This window comes from Cnephaeus nilssonii (assembly GCF_951640355.1).
Source record: "Cnephaeus nilssonii genome assembly, chromosome: 4".
In the NCBI taxonomy this organism is placed as follows: domain Eukaryota; kingdom Metazoa; phylum Chordata; class Mammalia; order Chiroptera; family Vespertilionidae; genus Cnephaeus; species Cnephaeus nilssonii.
In genome coordinates this window covers 32,887,393-32,903,039 of record NC_137075.1, presented here as the reverse complement: position 1 = coordinate 32,903,039, position 15,647 = coordinate 32,887,393, and the positions used below count along the sequence as shown (strand labels likewise).

At 41.8% G+C, this 15,647-nt stretch overlaps 1 protein-coding gene across 1 annotated transcript in view; it reads left to right on the top strand.

Moving 5' to 3' along the window:
* RNF212B (ring finger protein 212B) overlaps window positions 1-15,647 on the top strand; it is a gene marked incomplete at its 5' end in the record, with an annotated part of 30,085 nt that overhangs the window by 12,858 nt on the left and 1,580 nt on the right. Inside the window, 10 exons of the mRNA XM_079769937.1 lie at window positions 7,931-8,046; window positions 8,536-8,596; window positions 9,638-9,666; window positions 11,371-11,417; window positions 11,635-11,677; window positions 11,839-11,902; window positions 12,489-12,537; window positions 13,703-13,742; window positions 14,142-14,242; window positions 14,889-14,950. Of these exons, the coding sequence (XP_079626063.1) occupies window positions 7,931-8,046; window positions 8,536-8,596; window positions 9,638-9,666; window positions 11,371-11,417; window positions 11,635-11,677; window positions 11,839-11,902; window positions 12,489-12,537; window positions 13,703-13,742; window positions 14,142-14,242; window positions 14,889-14,950 (612 nt within the window). The remainder of the gene's footprint in view (window positions 1-7,930; window positions 8,047-8,535; window positions 8,597-9,637; window positions 9,667-11,370; window positions 11,418-11,634; window positions 11,678-11,838; window positions 11,903-12,488; window positions 12,538-13,702; window positions 13,743-14,141; window positions 14,243-14,888; window positions 14,951-15,647) is intronic.

The window sequence follows — 15,647 nt, the reverse complement described above, 5'->3', positions numbered from 1 at the left end:
GGTTGCGGGCTTGACCCCCTCTAGGGGGCATGCTGGAGGCAGACAATCAATGTGTCTCTCTCATCGATGCTTCTATCTCTATATCCCTCTCCCTTTCTAAAATCAATAAAATAAAATAAGTAAATAAACATTTTTAAAAAGAAATATTAAACACACACACACAAAGAAGGCAGCTAGCCATGGTCTGTAGTTTGCTGACTTTGAAGTCATGTTTTGCTAACATACATGAATAACTACCATATCAACCATTTGAATAAAATATGTCAAGGCCTGATCTCATCAATAGAACTGACCAATTCTTCATCTCTCACTTAAATTAAAAAATTGAACAACTGAGAATCAATGTGCTTTTGAAGAAAGAGTTTATTTAGTCTAAATTTATTTTACCTGAAAAGGAAAAGCAATTTGTCAGTACTTAGGATTTCTGACAGTATAGTTGAATTCTTTTTCACCACTGAGCAGGAGGTTGAGGAACCTTTAGCCAGTGTGAGAGATAATATTATTTTGATAAACTGTGCAGCCCAAAACTGAACTCCCAACCTGGTGGGCTGCTGTGGCTCTCTCATTCAGAGCGGGTACCTTTGACATCTAATTGCTTTTGATAAGGATGTATTTTTAGGGTTCTTTTTTGCTCACATCTGTTCTCTCTGAGCAACACAATAATCTATTTCAATTGCAAATCTGAACGTGAAACTGCCTTTTCAAAACCCTTTGGTGGCTTTCTGTCACAAATTTCAGACTCTTGAGAGTGACACCTAGATCCCTTAATGGTCCGGTTCCTTCTAACCTCTATGATCTCATCCACAACTACCACCTCACATCTTACATGCCAACGTAAGTTCTTAGGTAGGTTATTTATTACCTAATCTATAAAATAGACTTCATTATTTGTAGTTCTTTTATATACCATACTAGAGGCTCAGTGCACGAAATTTGTGCATGGGGGTGTTGGGGAAGGCCCCTCAGCTGGGCCTGCGCCCTCGGGGGATGTTGGACATGCCTCTCGCAATCTGGGACACTGCATGGACCAGTGATCATACTTTTCATACAGGTGAAAGGCATCTTGCTGTTTCATGGGCAGCTACATATTTTTGCCCTGATTATAAAAAGTAGTACATAATGTGATCCTTCTGAGGCAGTAGTACCATTTTCCCCATCTTATGAGTGGAAAAACTGAAGCAGAGAGAAGTTAAGTAATTGGCTTGTCACACAGTTATAAATGTCAGAATCAGGGCTGACCATAAAATGTGAAAGCCAGAGTCCATGCATGTCATTGCTGCATCATCCTGGTTTTTCAGTGTTAGAGTAGCCTTGCCAAGTTTTAATTTTTAAATCTAAGAGACTGTTCCCAATATATAGGATAGGGTCCCTAGGCCTGGCCGGCAATCAGAGCCGATCTGTGGGGCAATTGGGGGGCACTCGCCTTGGCTGGTGGCCTGGTGCTGCCTGCTGGCCGGCCCCACCCCCCGATTGTCACCACTGGTCGCCTCCCTCCTGTGTTGAGGGTCTGCCCCCTGGTGGTCAGTGTGCATTATAGTGACCAGTTGTTCCACCATTCGGTTGATTTGCATATTAGGGTTTTATTATATAGGATCGTTTCATAACTCTTAGCCTAGAATACCTGACTTCCACACTCTGAAGCCTGAATAGTTACCTCTTAATCATTATTTCTGTACTTCATACATAACTTTATTTTGCATATCACCTTGTGTTTTATTTATTGGTTCACATATCTGATCTCGTCTACTATATGGTGATGAGCTACTAAAGGACAAGGACCCATACTATTCACCTTAGCATTTCCAGTTCCATCACCCTGCTTTATCAATGATCAGCTCAAGCCAGCCTTCTTCTATCTATTCCTACTGCCACCCTATACAGATTATTTTAAAGCCAAAACTAGATAGCATATAGTTTCAACCTGTAAATATTTCAGGGTGTGCCTCTAAAAGATGGAGACTCCTTTCTTAAATATAACCGTGTCATGCTAAAATAATAATTCCCTAATATTACCAACTAATCAGTCAGCATTCACATTTCCCCAGTTGTCTCATAATTATCTTAACACTTTGTTTGAATTGGGTTTTAGTAAGATCTATATAGTTCAGTTGGTATGTCTCTTAAATTTTTTTCAAACTATAAGTTTCCTCTCATTTGTTTTTCTTATTATTGTAGAAGAAAATGGTCTTTTGTCCTGTAGAGTTGTTCACAGTGCAGATTTTGTTCATGGAATCATTTAATACTAGAGGCCCGGGGCATGAAATTCGTGCACGGGGCAGTCCCTCAGCCCAGCCTGCACCCTCTCCAATCTGGGATCCCTCTCACAATCCAGGACTGCTAGTTCCCAACTGCTCGCCTGCCTGCCTTCCTGATTGCCCCTAACCGCTTCTGCCTGCCAGCCTGATCACCCCCTAACCACTCCCCTGCCAGCCTGATTGATGCCTAACTGCTCCCCTGCCAGCCTGATTGCCCCTAACTACCCTCCCCTGCAGGCCTGGTCACCCCTAACTGCCCTCCCCTGCAGGCCTGGTCCCCCCCAACTGCCCTTCCCTGCAGGCACGGTCCCCCCCAACTTCCCTCCTCTGCTGGCCTGGTCCCTCCCAACTGCCCTCCCCTGCCGGTCATCTTGTGTGTTGGAGTGACAGTCAATTTGCATATTACTCTTTTATTAGATAGGATGCTTGTCTGTGCTCTGTGTCTCCAGTAAGTTAATAATTAGATTTAGGCTTACCTAGAATCATTTGATTGAGGGGGTGGGAGGCAAGAATACTTGATAGCATTGTTGCATTCCACCAAGAGGTATATAATGACCTTCTGTCTCGCATTTTGTGTGATGGTAGCCATTGATGAACTTTACATCTATCTATATAAAGAGGAAATATGCAAATTGACCATCACAAAGATGGCAGCGCTGATGATGGCACCCACAGCGGAGGTGGGGTTTCTGTAACACAAGATGGCTGCACCCACAGTGAAGGCTGAGTTCCTGTAATGAGCCTTAAGGAGCAATCAGCAGGGACCTGAGGCTGTGTGGCATTGGGTCGGGACAGGGGACCTGAGCCTGCGCCCCCCCACCTGGTAAGGCTTGACAGGGGACCTCAGGCCACACTCCCTGCCTTGGCACCGGGCCAGGGAACCTGAGGCCGCGACCTCCGCCTACCGGGGCTTGATGGGGGACCTCAAGGTGCGCCCCCTGCCCCAGTGCTGGGCCAGGGGACCTCAGGCTGCACCTCCCTCCTGGTGGGGCTTGATGGGGGTGGGGCCAGCCGGGTTGGATCTCGCCCAATGGGGGTGGGGCTGACTGGGTCTGGGTCTCGCGTGATTTTGAGGTGCTGCAGGTGGGCGGGGACTTGACTCTGGGTACTGTGGCGCGCCCCAGACTCTGATAGGAGGAAGATTTTCACATACATTTTACTAATTTTCTTTTATCTCTGACACTTCTATTATAGAGAAAGGGCAAATAGCAATATTAAAATATTTCCTCTAATTAATCCCCTTTTAATGTGCAAAATTTCGTGCACTGGGCCACTAGTAGATCCATAATGCACGAGGAGCAGCAACATGCTTATATATTTTTAAAAAATATATATTTTATTGATTTTTTTTACAGAGAGGAAGGGAAAGGGATAGAGATTTAGAAACATTGATGAGAGAGAAACATCGATCAGCTGCCTCCTGCACACCCCCCACTGGGGATGTGCCGACAGCCAAGGTACATGCCCTTGTCTGGAATCGAACCCGGGACCCTTCAGTCCACAGGCCGACACTCTATCCACTGAGCCAAACCGGTCAGGGCAAAAGGGTTATATTTTAATTTTGTTATTCCTGTCTCCTTTTTTTAGCTGGAATATGTCTATAAAGAGAAATTTCCTTTTCTTAATTGTATGATTACCTTGAGATATAATTTTAAAATACTAAGACTTTTAGCCCTAACCAGTTTGGCTCAGTGGATAGAACGTCGGCCTTCGGACTCAAGGGTCCTAGGTTCGATTCCGGTCAAGGGCATGTACCTTGGTTGTGGGCACATCCCCAGTGGGGGGTATGCAGGAGGCAGCTGATTGATGTTTCTCTCTCATCGATGTTTCTAACTCTATCCCTCTCCCTTCCTCTCTGTAAAAAAAAATACATAAAATATATTTTTAAAATATTAAAAAAATACTAAGACTTTTAGATATTATGGAACAAAGGAGTCAGTTTCACAAAAGACATATAAGATAAACTTATTTTGAGTGTCAAAGTGAGATAGCAATACTTTTAAAGTAAATTTCTAAAACTTAGCAATTTCTTAATATATGTTCAAAACATTAAGATTGACAGGAATATAAATCTTCAACTAAAAAAACTCTGACATTTAAAATGAGGTAGGAGAGCCATTCTTTAGCACAAAAAATACAGTCAGTAAAGCAAATATTCATTTCAAATATATATTACTTTTAATAAACAAACAAAATCCCCTTTTAAAAATAAGTGTGAAATGCATACCCACATCGGACCAAAATATCTTATGTCTTATAATAAACTGCTGAGCGCCCCCTTTGCTTCCATTACCGTGCTTTTCTCAGTATCTTTCAGTGATTTCTCCAACCTCTTGCCATTAACTGGATCTAATTCAGAACTGAAGTTTTAAAACACTTTCTTCAGTAAATAAAGTAAAAATTAACACTTGGAGATATCAAGATGTTATCAACAGATCTACTTTTGTGTGTGTGTATTTTTTTATCCTCACCTAAGGATATTTTTTCTATTGCTTTTTAAGAGAGAGTGGAAGAGAGGGAGGGAAGGAAGGGGGAGAGGGAGGGAGAGAGAGAGACAAACATTGGTGTGAGAGAGAATGGTGGCCTCCTGAACCCTCCTTGGGTTTGTAGGCCACCACTCTAACCACTGAGCAATGCCAACAGAACTACATTTATTATTATCTGTTCTTTTTATTTTAATATATTAACAAAATAACCCCCAAGTTTTTTTGTTTGTTTGTTTTGTTTTGTTAACCTTCACCTGAGGATATTTTTCCATTGATTTTTAGGGAGAGTAGAAGAGAGAGGGAGAGACAGAGAGAAACGTTGATGTGAGAGAAACATATCGATTGCCTCCTGCATGAGCCCCGACCAGGGCCCGGGCCAGGGAGGAGCCTGCAACCGAGATACATGCCCTTGACCAGAATCAAACCTGGGTCCCTTTGGTCCTCAGGCTGATGCTCTATCCACTAGCCAAACTGATTAGGGCAATCCCCACGTTAAAAAAAAACAACAACTATAAGTAAGCAAAATTTGTCCTTTAGAAAATAAAAAAGCCAACCTCTTTATGAGGCTGAAGGATTTGAATGAGGCATAATAATGAGTTTGCTGACAATTAAAAATTTTAAAATACTGAGATTCATTACTGAGCTAGATTTAGAATCTTCTTTGGTGGATGTATTTTTTTTAAATCCTCACTTAGAGGATATGCTTTTATTGATTTTAGAGAGAGAAGATATGAAAGAGAAACATCAATGTGAGAGAGAAACATTGACCCATTGCCTCCCATAGGAGCCCCAAATGGGGATCAAACCTGTAAACTTTTTGGTGTGTGGGACGATGCTCCAACCAACTGAGCCATTTGGTGGGGCTGGTGGACATATTTGAAATAGACTAAACATCTGTACTCTAGCATCAGACAAAACCACTTGTTCCTCTCCTCTAACACTTTTTTTTAAAAACTAAAAAAAAAAGTGTTAGAGGAGAGGGAGAGAGAGACAGAAACATCCATGATGAGAGAGAATCATTGATTGGCTACCTCATGCACATGCCACACTGGGGATCAAGCCCACAACCGGGCATGTGCCCTTGACTGGAATTGAACCTGAGACCCTTCAGTCCCCAGGCCGACACTCTAGGGCTCCTCTAACACTTCTTGCCGGTGGTTGTTTTTCTGGATTGGTCTTTCTTTTTTTTTGGAATGGTCAGATCTGATTTTTGGGTTTGAGTTTTTGGGGGGATAAGTAGGCCTCCTTAGGCCTAGGCAAAAGGCCTTCCAGGACTCCATTCTGGCTCCCTGGAGTTCCACAGGGGTCTGTTCTCAGTGCACTTATGACCGTAGAAGTCTCAAAGGGAGAACTGGTCCAGGGCAGGATTAGGATTTTCTTGGCCCTAGCCTGATACTTTCTCTAACCGAAAACTTACCTCAAGAGGAGGTTAGGAGTTTGGCTGAGTGGATGGAGGTTGAGCCTTCAGACTGAAGGGTCCCGGGTACAATTCTGGTCAAGTGCGCATACCTCTTCAGGGCAACCAATTGATGTCTCTCTCTCACATCGATGTTTCTGTCTTTCTCCCTCCTTTCCACTCTCTAAAAATCAGTGGAAAAATATCCTCGGTTGAGGATTAACAAAAAAATAAATTAAATAAATAAAATGGCCAAGCTATTTAAAAAAAGAGTAGGTTAGGAGTTTGGGATACTGTTTTTTAGCTATGTATTACATCTATATGTAAAATCTATTGTTCCCCAACACCCCACTACCACTACCACCATTTTAGTTAACTCCCAGAATTCTGAGTGAATTTTCTTTCACTCCTGCACTGTTCAAATTTTCTAAAACGAACATGTTTTACTTCTATGAAATCAACTTTAAAAAATAGACTACAGTTAATTCTTATCTAGAACTAATTTCACTTGCTTTGAGTGGAAAGGAAAGAGGTAAAAGCAACTTGCAAATTAGGTAAGAACAAAGGTTTATGACAAGATACTAAAATCAAAGGCCCTAGCCAGTTTGGCTCAGTGGATAGAGCATCTGCCTGCAGATTGAAGGGTCCCAGGTTCAATTCTGGTCAAGGGCATGTATCTTGGTTGCAGGCTCCTTCCTGGCCAGGCCCTGGTCAGGGTGCATGCAGGAGGCAACCAATCAATATGTTTCTCTCACATTGATATTTCTCTCTGTCTTTCCCTCTCTCTTCCACTCTCTCTGAAAATCAATGGAAAAGTATTCTCGGGTGAGGATTAAAAAAAAGAAAAGATACCATAATCTAGGGAAGAACCTTAGACAAAAGGTTTAGTCTTGAGTAGGCATGAAGCAGATGACACATAAATACTGCTGTGTATTCAAAAGTAGAGTTTGACAAAGCAAAAACCCTTTCTAAATATTAACTTTTGATTTGACCAATAACCCCATGATATGCACATCAGTCTATCAAACGGTGGCGAAAGATAAAATTATTTGTCCATGCCTAGAAATGAAATTCAGGAATAAGCAATCCCCTTCGGTGTCCCTTTGCCCTTTTCTATAGCAGCATAAGCAACCTTCATATGACTCTGCATGAGTTTCTTTAGGGAAAGTAAGTTGGTTACTAGTGCTCTGGAATGTGGAAGCTGAGGCCAAACTAATCAGAGAAGTTAGATCAGAACCAATTCTAATGTTTTGTTTGTTTGTTTCACTCTTCTTGCTCAAGATGAAAGATTATATTTTTAAAGTGCCCTCCTGCTATGTCAGAATATTCTTTTTAAGATGTTAGGAGGCCATTGTCCTAGAAATGAAAAGTTTTGGATTTTTTTTTTCTAATGCTGAACCCTCTAGTTCTGGGTAGTCATGAACTAGGCCAGATGCTCAGAAGAAAATGATCAGTAATAAAGTATGAGTTGAGGCCTGGCTGGCATGGTTCAGTGGTTGAGCATCAACCTATGAACTAGGTCACAGCTTGATTCCCGGTCAGGCCATATGCCCAGATTGTGGGCTCGATCCCCAGCGTGGGGAGTGCAGGAAGTAGCCAGTCAATGATTTCTCTCATAATTGATGTTTCTATCTCTCTCTCTCTCTCTTCCTCTCCTTTTCTCTCTGAAATTTAAAAGAAATAAAATAAAAAATTTTTAAATAAAATATGAGTTGATGTATTTCCCTTTGTTGCCAGAAGTAAGGAGAAGGAGTTATGGGGGTATTTGTCATAGGCCTCGTTTTCCTTCATAGGTGTGGCGTTTCCAGAAAAAACAAACAGATCTCCTCATCGCCTTTTATAAGCATAGAATTACAAAGTTAGAAGCAGCCATGCAGGAGGCACAACAAACAGTGGCCAGCCAGAACAAGTAAGTGACAAATCAAATCACCAGAGAGCTTTTTTCTTGCAGAGAAGCTATAGCCCTTAATCCCTATGGTTGCAAAGCCTAAAAATTGCTCCATGTGTGTTTATGTTTATCTTGGGCAAATCAGGTACAGAATTTTTAGTCCCCTCAATCTCCATTTTATTTTCATTTTTCTTCCCTCGAGGGGTCCTCCTCACTTTATAGCTTTCCTTTCCTACTCCCCCTGATCAAAAACTGCTTCTTCAGAGAAATCAGATATAGCTTTTTCACAGTGATAAAGACAAGAAACAGCATTTAAAATGTTACTTCTAGGGGAATGTATTTTGGAAATCTTAAGCTAAAAGATGGAATCCTTGATGGAAATTTTCAGATATCAGCAGGCCAGCGGTTTATGCGGAGAGGAAATGGAATTCTATGTAAGCGTTAACTATAAAATAATCAAAATAATTACCCACTGACATACTAGAGCTGATTGTTTTCATCTTTTTCTAGAGAGCTGTCAGTTTTAAGGAAAGAGAATGAAGAACTAAAGAAATTTCTAGCCATCCTGAAGGTGAATGAAATTGATTTTCCTTACTATGATTTTCTCTCCTACTTTTCCCACTATCTAGCAGGCTGAATAGAATAGTGTTTACTAACTTTTTCATATATAACTGATAATATGTGTACAAGCACACTGTAGTAGATAGATGAGGCCACAGAAGACCTTGGAGGGCTTTAAAGATCAGTATTTAGCACACTGATAGCCCATCCTTGAACATCAGTGAGTTACAATATACCATTTGGAAAGCTCTCTTATAGAAGACACTAGAGGCCCGGTGCACGATATTCGTGCACTTGGGCGGGGGGGTCCCCTCAGCCTGGCCTGTACCCTCTCGCAGTCTGGGACCCCTCGCTACTTACTGCCCGCCTGCTCACTGCTCCTTACTGCTCAGCTCGCTATTCCTTAGCGCTGCCACGGAGGCGGGAGAAGCTCCCGCCACCACCGCTGCACTCCTAGCCATGAGCCTGGCTTCTGGCTGAGCGGCACTCCCCCTGTGGGAGCACACTGACCACCAAGGGGCATTTCCTGCATTGAGCATCTGCTCCCTGGTGGTCAGTGCGCATCATAGCAACCGGTCGTTCGGTCGATTTTCATATTAAGGTTTTATTATATAGGATATCTATTATAACTTAAAATCTCTCTTCAAGAATCCCAAGATACTTCAGGACCCTTCCTATGCCTCAAACTGTATTTCCTAGACATTTGTTTCTTCCTAAGAATGTACTCTGTACGTATATAATGTTCCTCTTGATCCTGCTCCTGTAACTACTATAGCACATTGTCGTCCTGTTATTTTTCTTTTTCTCCCCTATTTCCCCATGTATATTATTCTACAGGATTCTCAATGTCTTTTTATGAAGAGGAATTAGAATTTTATTCCCACAAAGCTAAAATTTTTCTAAGGAAACACTGCTGCTATTTTTTCTCCTATTGGAAGTCTTAACAGCCACCGCTAGCAGACGTTGCAGCTTACATATCTAATAAGTAAGATCCATAGATTAAGACCCTTGAGCTGCAGTTTCCTTCGCTCTCATTTTTTTTCACTTACAGGAATCACCAAGTTGGTGCCAAGGAAGCAGGTCAGTTTTATCAGGCCCCATTCTACCCTCTTTGAAAATTTCTGTTCTTTCTTGACTCTTGGCTGTAACTCCTGTGTGGGCTCTGAGGTGAAGGAAATGGTTGATGAACTTATCTTTCACTTCTCCAGGAAAGAGTTACTCACTGAAAAGAGCTGAAGTAAAATCTTGAAAGTAATGTTCCCCCTTAACCATCATCTTACAAAATCCTACTCATCCTTCAGAATTCAACTCCCATGTCATTTCTTCTGTCAAGACTTCATTAGCTAGAGTAGGTGTTCTATTATTCATTTATGGAGTAAATATTCATTAAGTGACCACTATTTATTAAGTGCTGGGTATACATCACGTGTCATTCTAGTTGGTAATTGTTAAATATTTTTAATGTTAGCCCTGTATTGGTGGGTTAAAAAATACATAGCTCCTGTATTCTCAGAAGTTAGCCTAGTATTCTTTCATATTTCTGTACTTCTGATATGCCCATTATAACACTTAAACCTTGCTTTTAGAGGCCCGGTACACAAAATTCATGCATGGGAGGGGGGGGTGTCCCTCAGCCCAGCCTGCACCTTCTCCAATCTGGGACTCCCTGAGGGATATCCCACTGGGATCCGGCCTAAACGGGCAGTCAGACATCCCTCTCACCATCCAGGACTGCTGGCTCCCAACCGCTTGCCTGCCTGCCTGCCTGATTGCCCCTAACCACTTCTGCCTGCCAGCCTGATCACCCCCTAACCACTCCCCTGCCAGCCTGATTGATGCCTAACTGCTCCCCTGTTGGCCCAATTGCCTCTAACTGCCCTCCCCTGCAGGCCTGGTCCCCCCAACTGCCCTCCCCTGCCGGCCTGGTTGCCCCTAATTGTCCACCCCTGCAGGACTGGTTGCCCCTAATTGTCCTCCCCTGCTGACCTGGTCACCCCCAACTGCCCTCCCCTGCAGGCCTGGTCCCCCCAACTGCCCTGCCTTGCAGACCTGGTCACCACCAACTGTCCTCCCTTGCAGGCCTGGTCCCTCCCAACTGCCCTCCCCTGCTGGCCTGATCGCTCACAACTGCCCTCTCCTGCTGGCCTGATCCCTCCCAACTGCCCTCCCCTGCTGGCCATCTTGTGGTGGCCATCTTGTGTCCACATGGGGGCAGCCATCTTTGACCACATGGGGGCAGCCATCTTGTGTGTTGGAGTGACAGTCAATTTGCATATTACTCTTTTATTAGATAGGATTATTTTTGTGTCCCCCCACTAACCTGTTAGCCTCTCAGAGATAGGAATCATATTTTAGTATCTTTGTAATCTCAGTATCTAGGACATATAAGCACTAAATAAATGCTTGTTGGATAGATGGATGAGGGGATGGAGAGAGTGAGGGGGAATGGTGGATATATGAATGAATGGACAGTTGGTTAGATATATGTAAAGTTGAAAGTACTTGGTAAGGCACTGAGGAAAGAAAGAAGGAAAGGAGGACTTCAAAACTTACCATATTGTGGCAATAAAAGGAAGAAGTTTTCACTTGGGGAGTTGGACAGCCAAGGGGGTCTCATATGGAAACTTGGACTCCATATTTTGGGATGATACCTGTTAATACATGATAATAAGCAATTTATTCTCAGAGAGGAAGCTATTCTAAAAACAATGATTTGATTTATCCTCTAATGTGAAATTTCTACTTAGATATATTAGAGAGCTGCCTCCTGTTTTTTCCTTGCAGGCCAACCACACCTCGACCAGTGGGCATTACTTCCCCAACACAGTCAGGTAGAGAACATTTTTTTTTGCCCCCAAATCTGTGTGAGATGAATAAATATCTTTTTCCCATTTGGAAGATGGTTTCCTCTCAAAGACTATAATGTGATTTCCTTAACCTTATGTATGAAATGAGATCATACAACCAGATACCCACTTGCAACTGATTGGCTAGGCAAGAGCATACTATTGATGGAAACTTTTCATTCTGCACTTTATTCCTTTTTAGTTACTCCAAGACCCAGTTGTCAGCATAGCAGTCAAGTGGTCAGGTGAGTAGGAAGCCTACATAGCAACATTAAACTGTTAGCAAAAGTTGGAAGATGAAAGCAATACCTAGATGTGGCTGAGATAGGGACCAAGGAGACTTTAGGTCTCTGCAAAAGTTTAATGCCAGGTTTTTGTTTGTTTTGTTTTGTCTCACCTTATACAGCCGGTCCTCCTCAGTGGAGTCTATCCCTTATAGAGTGGCTGGCTTTAGTAGCAGCGTGGGACAAGTAAGTAAAAGTTACCTTCTTTTTCTAGATTGAGATTTATTTTTATTTTTATTGATTTTAAAGAGGAAAGGAGAGGGCAAGAGAGAGAGAGAAACATCAATAATGAAGAGAGAATCATTGATCGGCTGCTCCTGCACAAGCCCACAACCAGGGCATGTGCCCTGACTGGGAATTGAATTGTGACCTCCTGGTTCATAGGTCAGTGCTCAATCATTGAGCCACACCAACCAGGCTAGCATGATGTTTCTAATACTAAATGAAAGCAAAGATTTAAGGCAAGAATATTAAACTTATGTGATTTTGGCATAAGTTATCTGAGAACATCCTAGACTTTTCTTTTGGCAGCACAGATCTGAAGTTGGAAGCTGCTGCAGAGAACGAATAGGGGTGAAATAGTGGAAATGTTCAAGCATTAAATTAACAGTGTCAGTCATATGCATTTTGGAAGTAGTATAGTGTGGACTAGATACCCACTCTGGAAGAACAAAATGTGCTTCAATGTGTAGATACAGAGAAATAGCAAAGAATATGGAAGCCAGGAAATTAAGGTACGTTTATTAACGGATGTTTATTATTTGTCCATCAGGGTGCCAGAGGCATTCAGGGAAGGAGCACTCCCAGAGACTCTTATACTGGTGAGGGGGAGGAACAAAAAGGTCTCACAAGACAAAATATTCTGTGCATACACCAGCAGATTTCTGGTTTTCTGTGTATAATATAATGCCATTTTGTTTGTTCCAGTGATTCCAGATATCCACACATATAGTATTACTTTTCAAATAATGATATTTCTGTGCTCAAACTGATAAGGGGGAAATAAAAGGTTCGAGTGATAGAAAGTCATTGAAAACCTCATCTAGTCAGGTGGATAACTTGAATAAAATAATTGAGATGGATTTTTTTAAATTGCCACAAGATGGCAGTAGAAGTTAGGCTTAAAAGGAGGGTTAACTAGATGTCGATTTTGTTAGCCTGCAGGATATCTGGCTTCTTCGCTCTGTATTAAGCATAAATATTTTCCAGTGAAGAAATATTTTTGTTCCACCCACTTAATTTTCTTTTCTCTTCCCCCTTAAAATTACTATTTTCAAGGGCATTAGAGAATACTTATCAGAGATTTCCCTTTCTTTCCAAAAAGGCAATTTGAAATTTGCAAATCTATTTAGGATAACCATTTTTTAATTTCACCAAAGTCTCTCCTCAATTGTTTCATACTTTTCTCTTTAAAAAAATGTAGATGTCCTAGCAAATTTATTTTTTAAAATATATTTTTATTGACTTCAGAGAGAGGAAGGAAGAGGGAGAGCTAGAAACAGCGATGATGAGAGAATCATTGATCGGCTGCCTCCTGCACATTCCCTATAGGGGGTTGAGCCCGCAACACAGGCATGTGCCCTGACCAGGAATCAAATCATGACTTCTCGGTTCATAGATTGAAGCTCAACCACTGAGCAACACCAGCTGGGCTAGCCAATTTATTTATGGTAACTTTATAGTAATATTCCCTCTTTAATTTCCGATTTTAGTTATTTGAGGCTTCCTTATTTTTTCTTGGACAGTATGGCTAAATACTAAATATTAATGTTTTGTTGATCACTTCAAAGAACCAAAGATTAGAGCAGAAATTAATGAACCAGGGAATAGAAATTAGTAGAGAAAATCAACAAAACCAAAAGTTGGTTTTTTGACATATATGATGAAAATCTTTGATCCCTAGTTCCTTTGCCCTAGTCCTGAGTATATCTGAATCTCTTCTCCCATCTATGGATTATCTCACAGGCTCATTTTTATGCTTTCTAGAAACCCCTTCACCAGCTTCCACTCACAGCCTATCATACAGGTGAGTAACACTGTTCTTCCTTTCACTTGGGATCTGTTCACTGGGACACTTAATTTTTTTAGATTTAAAAAATATTTTTATTGATTTCAGAGAGGAAGGGAGAGAGAGAAACATCAATGATGAGAGAGAATCACCAATTGGCTGCCTCCTGCACTCTCCACTCAGGGGATTGAGCCTGAACCGGGCATGCACCCTGACCAGGAATTGAACTGCGATTCCTCGTTCATAGGTCGATGCTCAACCACTGAGCCATGCTGGCTGGGCTCAACTACTTAATTTTATTCTCACTTGCAAGAGACCTCAGGGTCCCTGGCCTAAATGTATAGGTTCTTTCTTTACAGATGCTTTTTACCTTTACCTTTCCTTTTCTCTGCTGATGCTTGTGTTTCCCCTCCATAGAACTTCATCTGCCTCCTCTGGACTAGGGATTTTTTCTTTCAGACCACCCCTGAATAGTGGGGATTCAGGCCACATACAAGTACTCACCCCCAACAATTCAGGTAAGTTAAATAACATTCCTAAAGGATTGTAGCTTCAACCATTGGCAAATATACAGAAAAATGAAAATTTTCAAGGCAAAAAGAAGTTGGGGATCTTCCCACAAAAGAGCACTATCTTCAGTTTTAACTCTTTAATATTCTTTAATTTATCCAATTCCCTTCACATTGAAGGGAGGCTTTGAATTTTGCCTAAATAGCATGCATCCTGTCACCAGTTAAGTTCTGCTATTTATTAAACTGCATCCGCCCCCCCCACCCCCTTTTGAGATCCCTGTTTGAACATTGCTAGGAGCTCAGTTCTGAATGAGAATGATAAAGTCCGTATCCTATTCCCATCATTTTTAAAAAGGTACCTCTGCTACCAGTCCTCTTGATAAGGGGTGTCATCTTCTGTAGCTCACCAAAATCTTTATATTGTTTCTACATCTTCTTACTCATAAACTCAAATCTCCCCATTCCATCCTCACAGAAAAAGAATGGTCCATCCCTAAATAGTGGGGATTCAGGCCACCTTTTAAATTGCTTAGCAAATAGTCTTTTCCCTTCTGAGCAGTGTTCCCAGATTAAGAATTACCCTGATCCATAAGTAACACTACCAAGGACTGCTCAACGAAGTTATCTTTCACCATTCTATTCTAACCTTCAGGTCAGAGGGAGAGTAGAAGCGCACTAGAGAGTCTTCCTGGTTTTCAGCTACCAGCCCTGCAGGTGAGCCATGACTAGTCTAACTTGTCTGAGTATGAAAAATTCTCCAAGTTAGGCCTGCACATTGAACACCTCATTCTGGTCTCCTGTTAAGGTGGTAGAATGTATCCAGTGGAGAATGGCATGGGTTTCAAGTGTGGTAGCCGTATGTACACAATTTTCCATAATGATCTCAGTTTCAAAGATTCTATCCCACTGTCAGATTAGCTTTCTGGTTTGAGGTTTAAAAAATTAGGTCACATAGTAGTGAAAGGCTTTAAACTGAGCGATCTTGACCAAAGTAACTAAGTTTGTGGACACAGCTGACATTCCCAAGTTTTACCAAAAAAAAGTATTTTTGATGGAGTACATCTTTTGCATAGAGGTGCGACTGGAACTAGGAAAACCTTGTTTATTTCTCCTGAGATAACAAGTAACATTTTTTTTTTATATTTTTATTGATTTTTTACAGAGAGGAAGAGAGAGGGATAGAGAGTTAGAAACATCGATGAGAGAGAAACATCTATCAGCTGCCTCTTGCACACCCCCTACTGGGGATGTGCCCGCAACCAAGGTACATGCCCTTGACCAGAATCGAACCTGGGACCCTTGAGTCCGCAGGCTGATGCTCTATCCACTGAGCCAAACCGGTTTCGGCTAATAAGTAACATTTTATAAATTTATGGGACTATCATTCTGATCCAGGCAACGAGGAGATAAG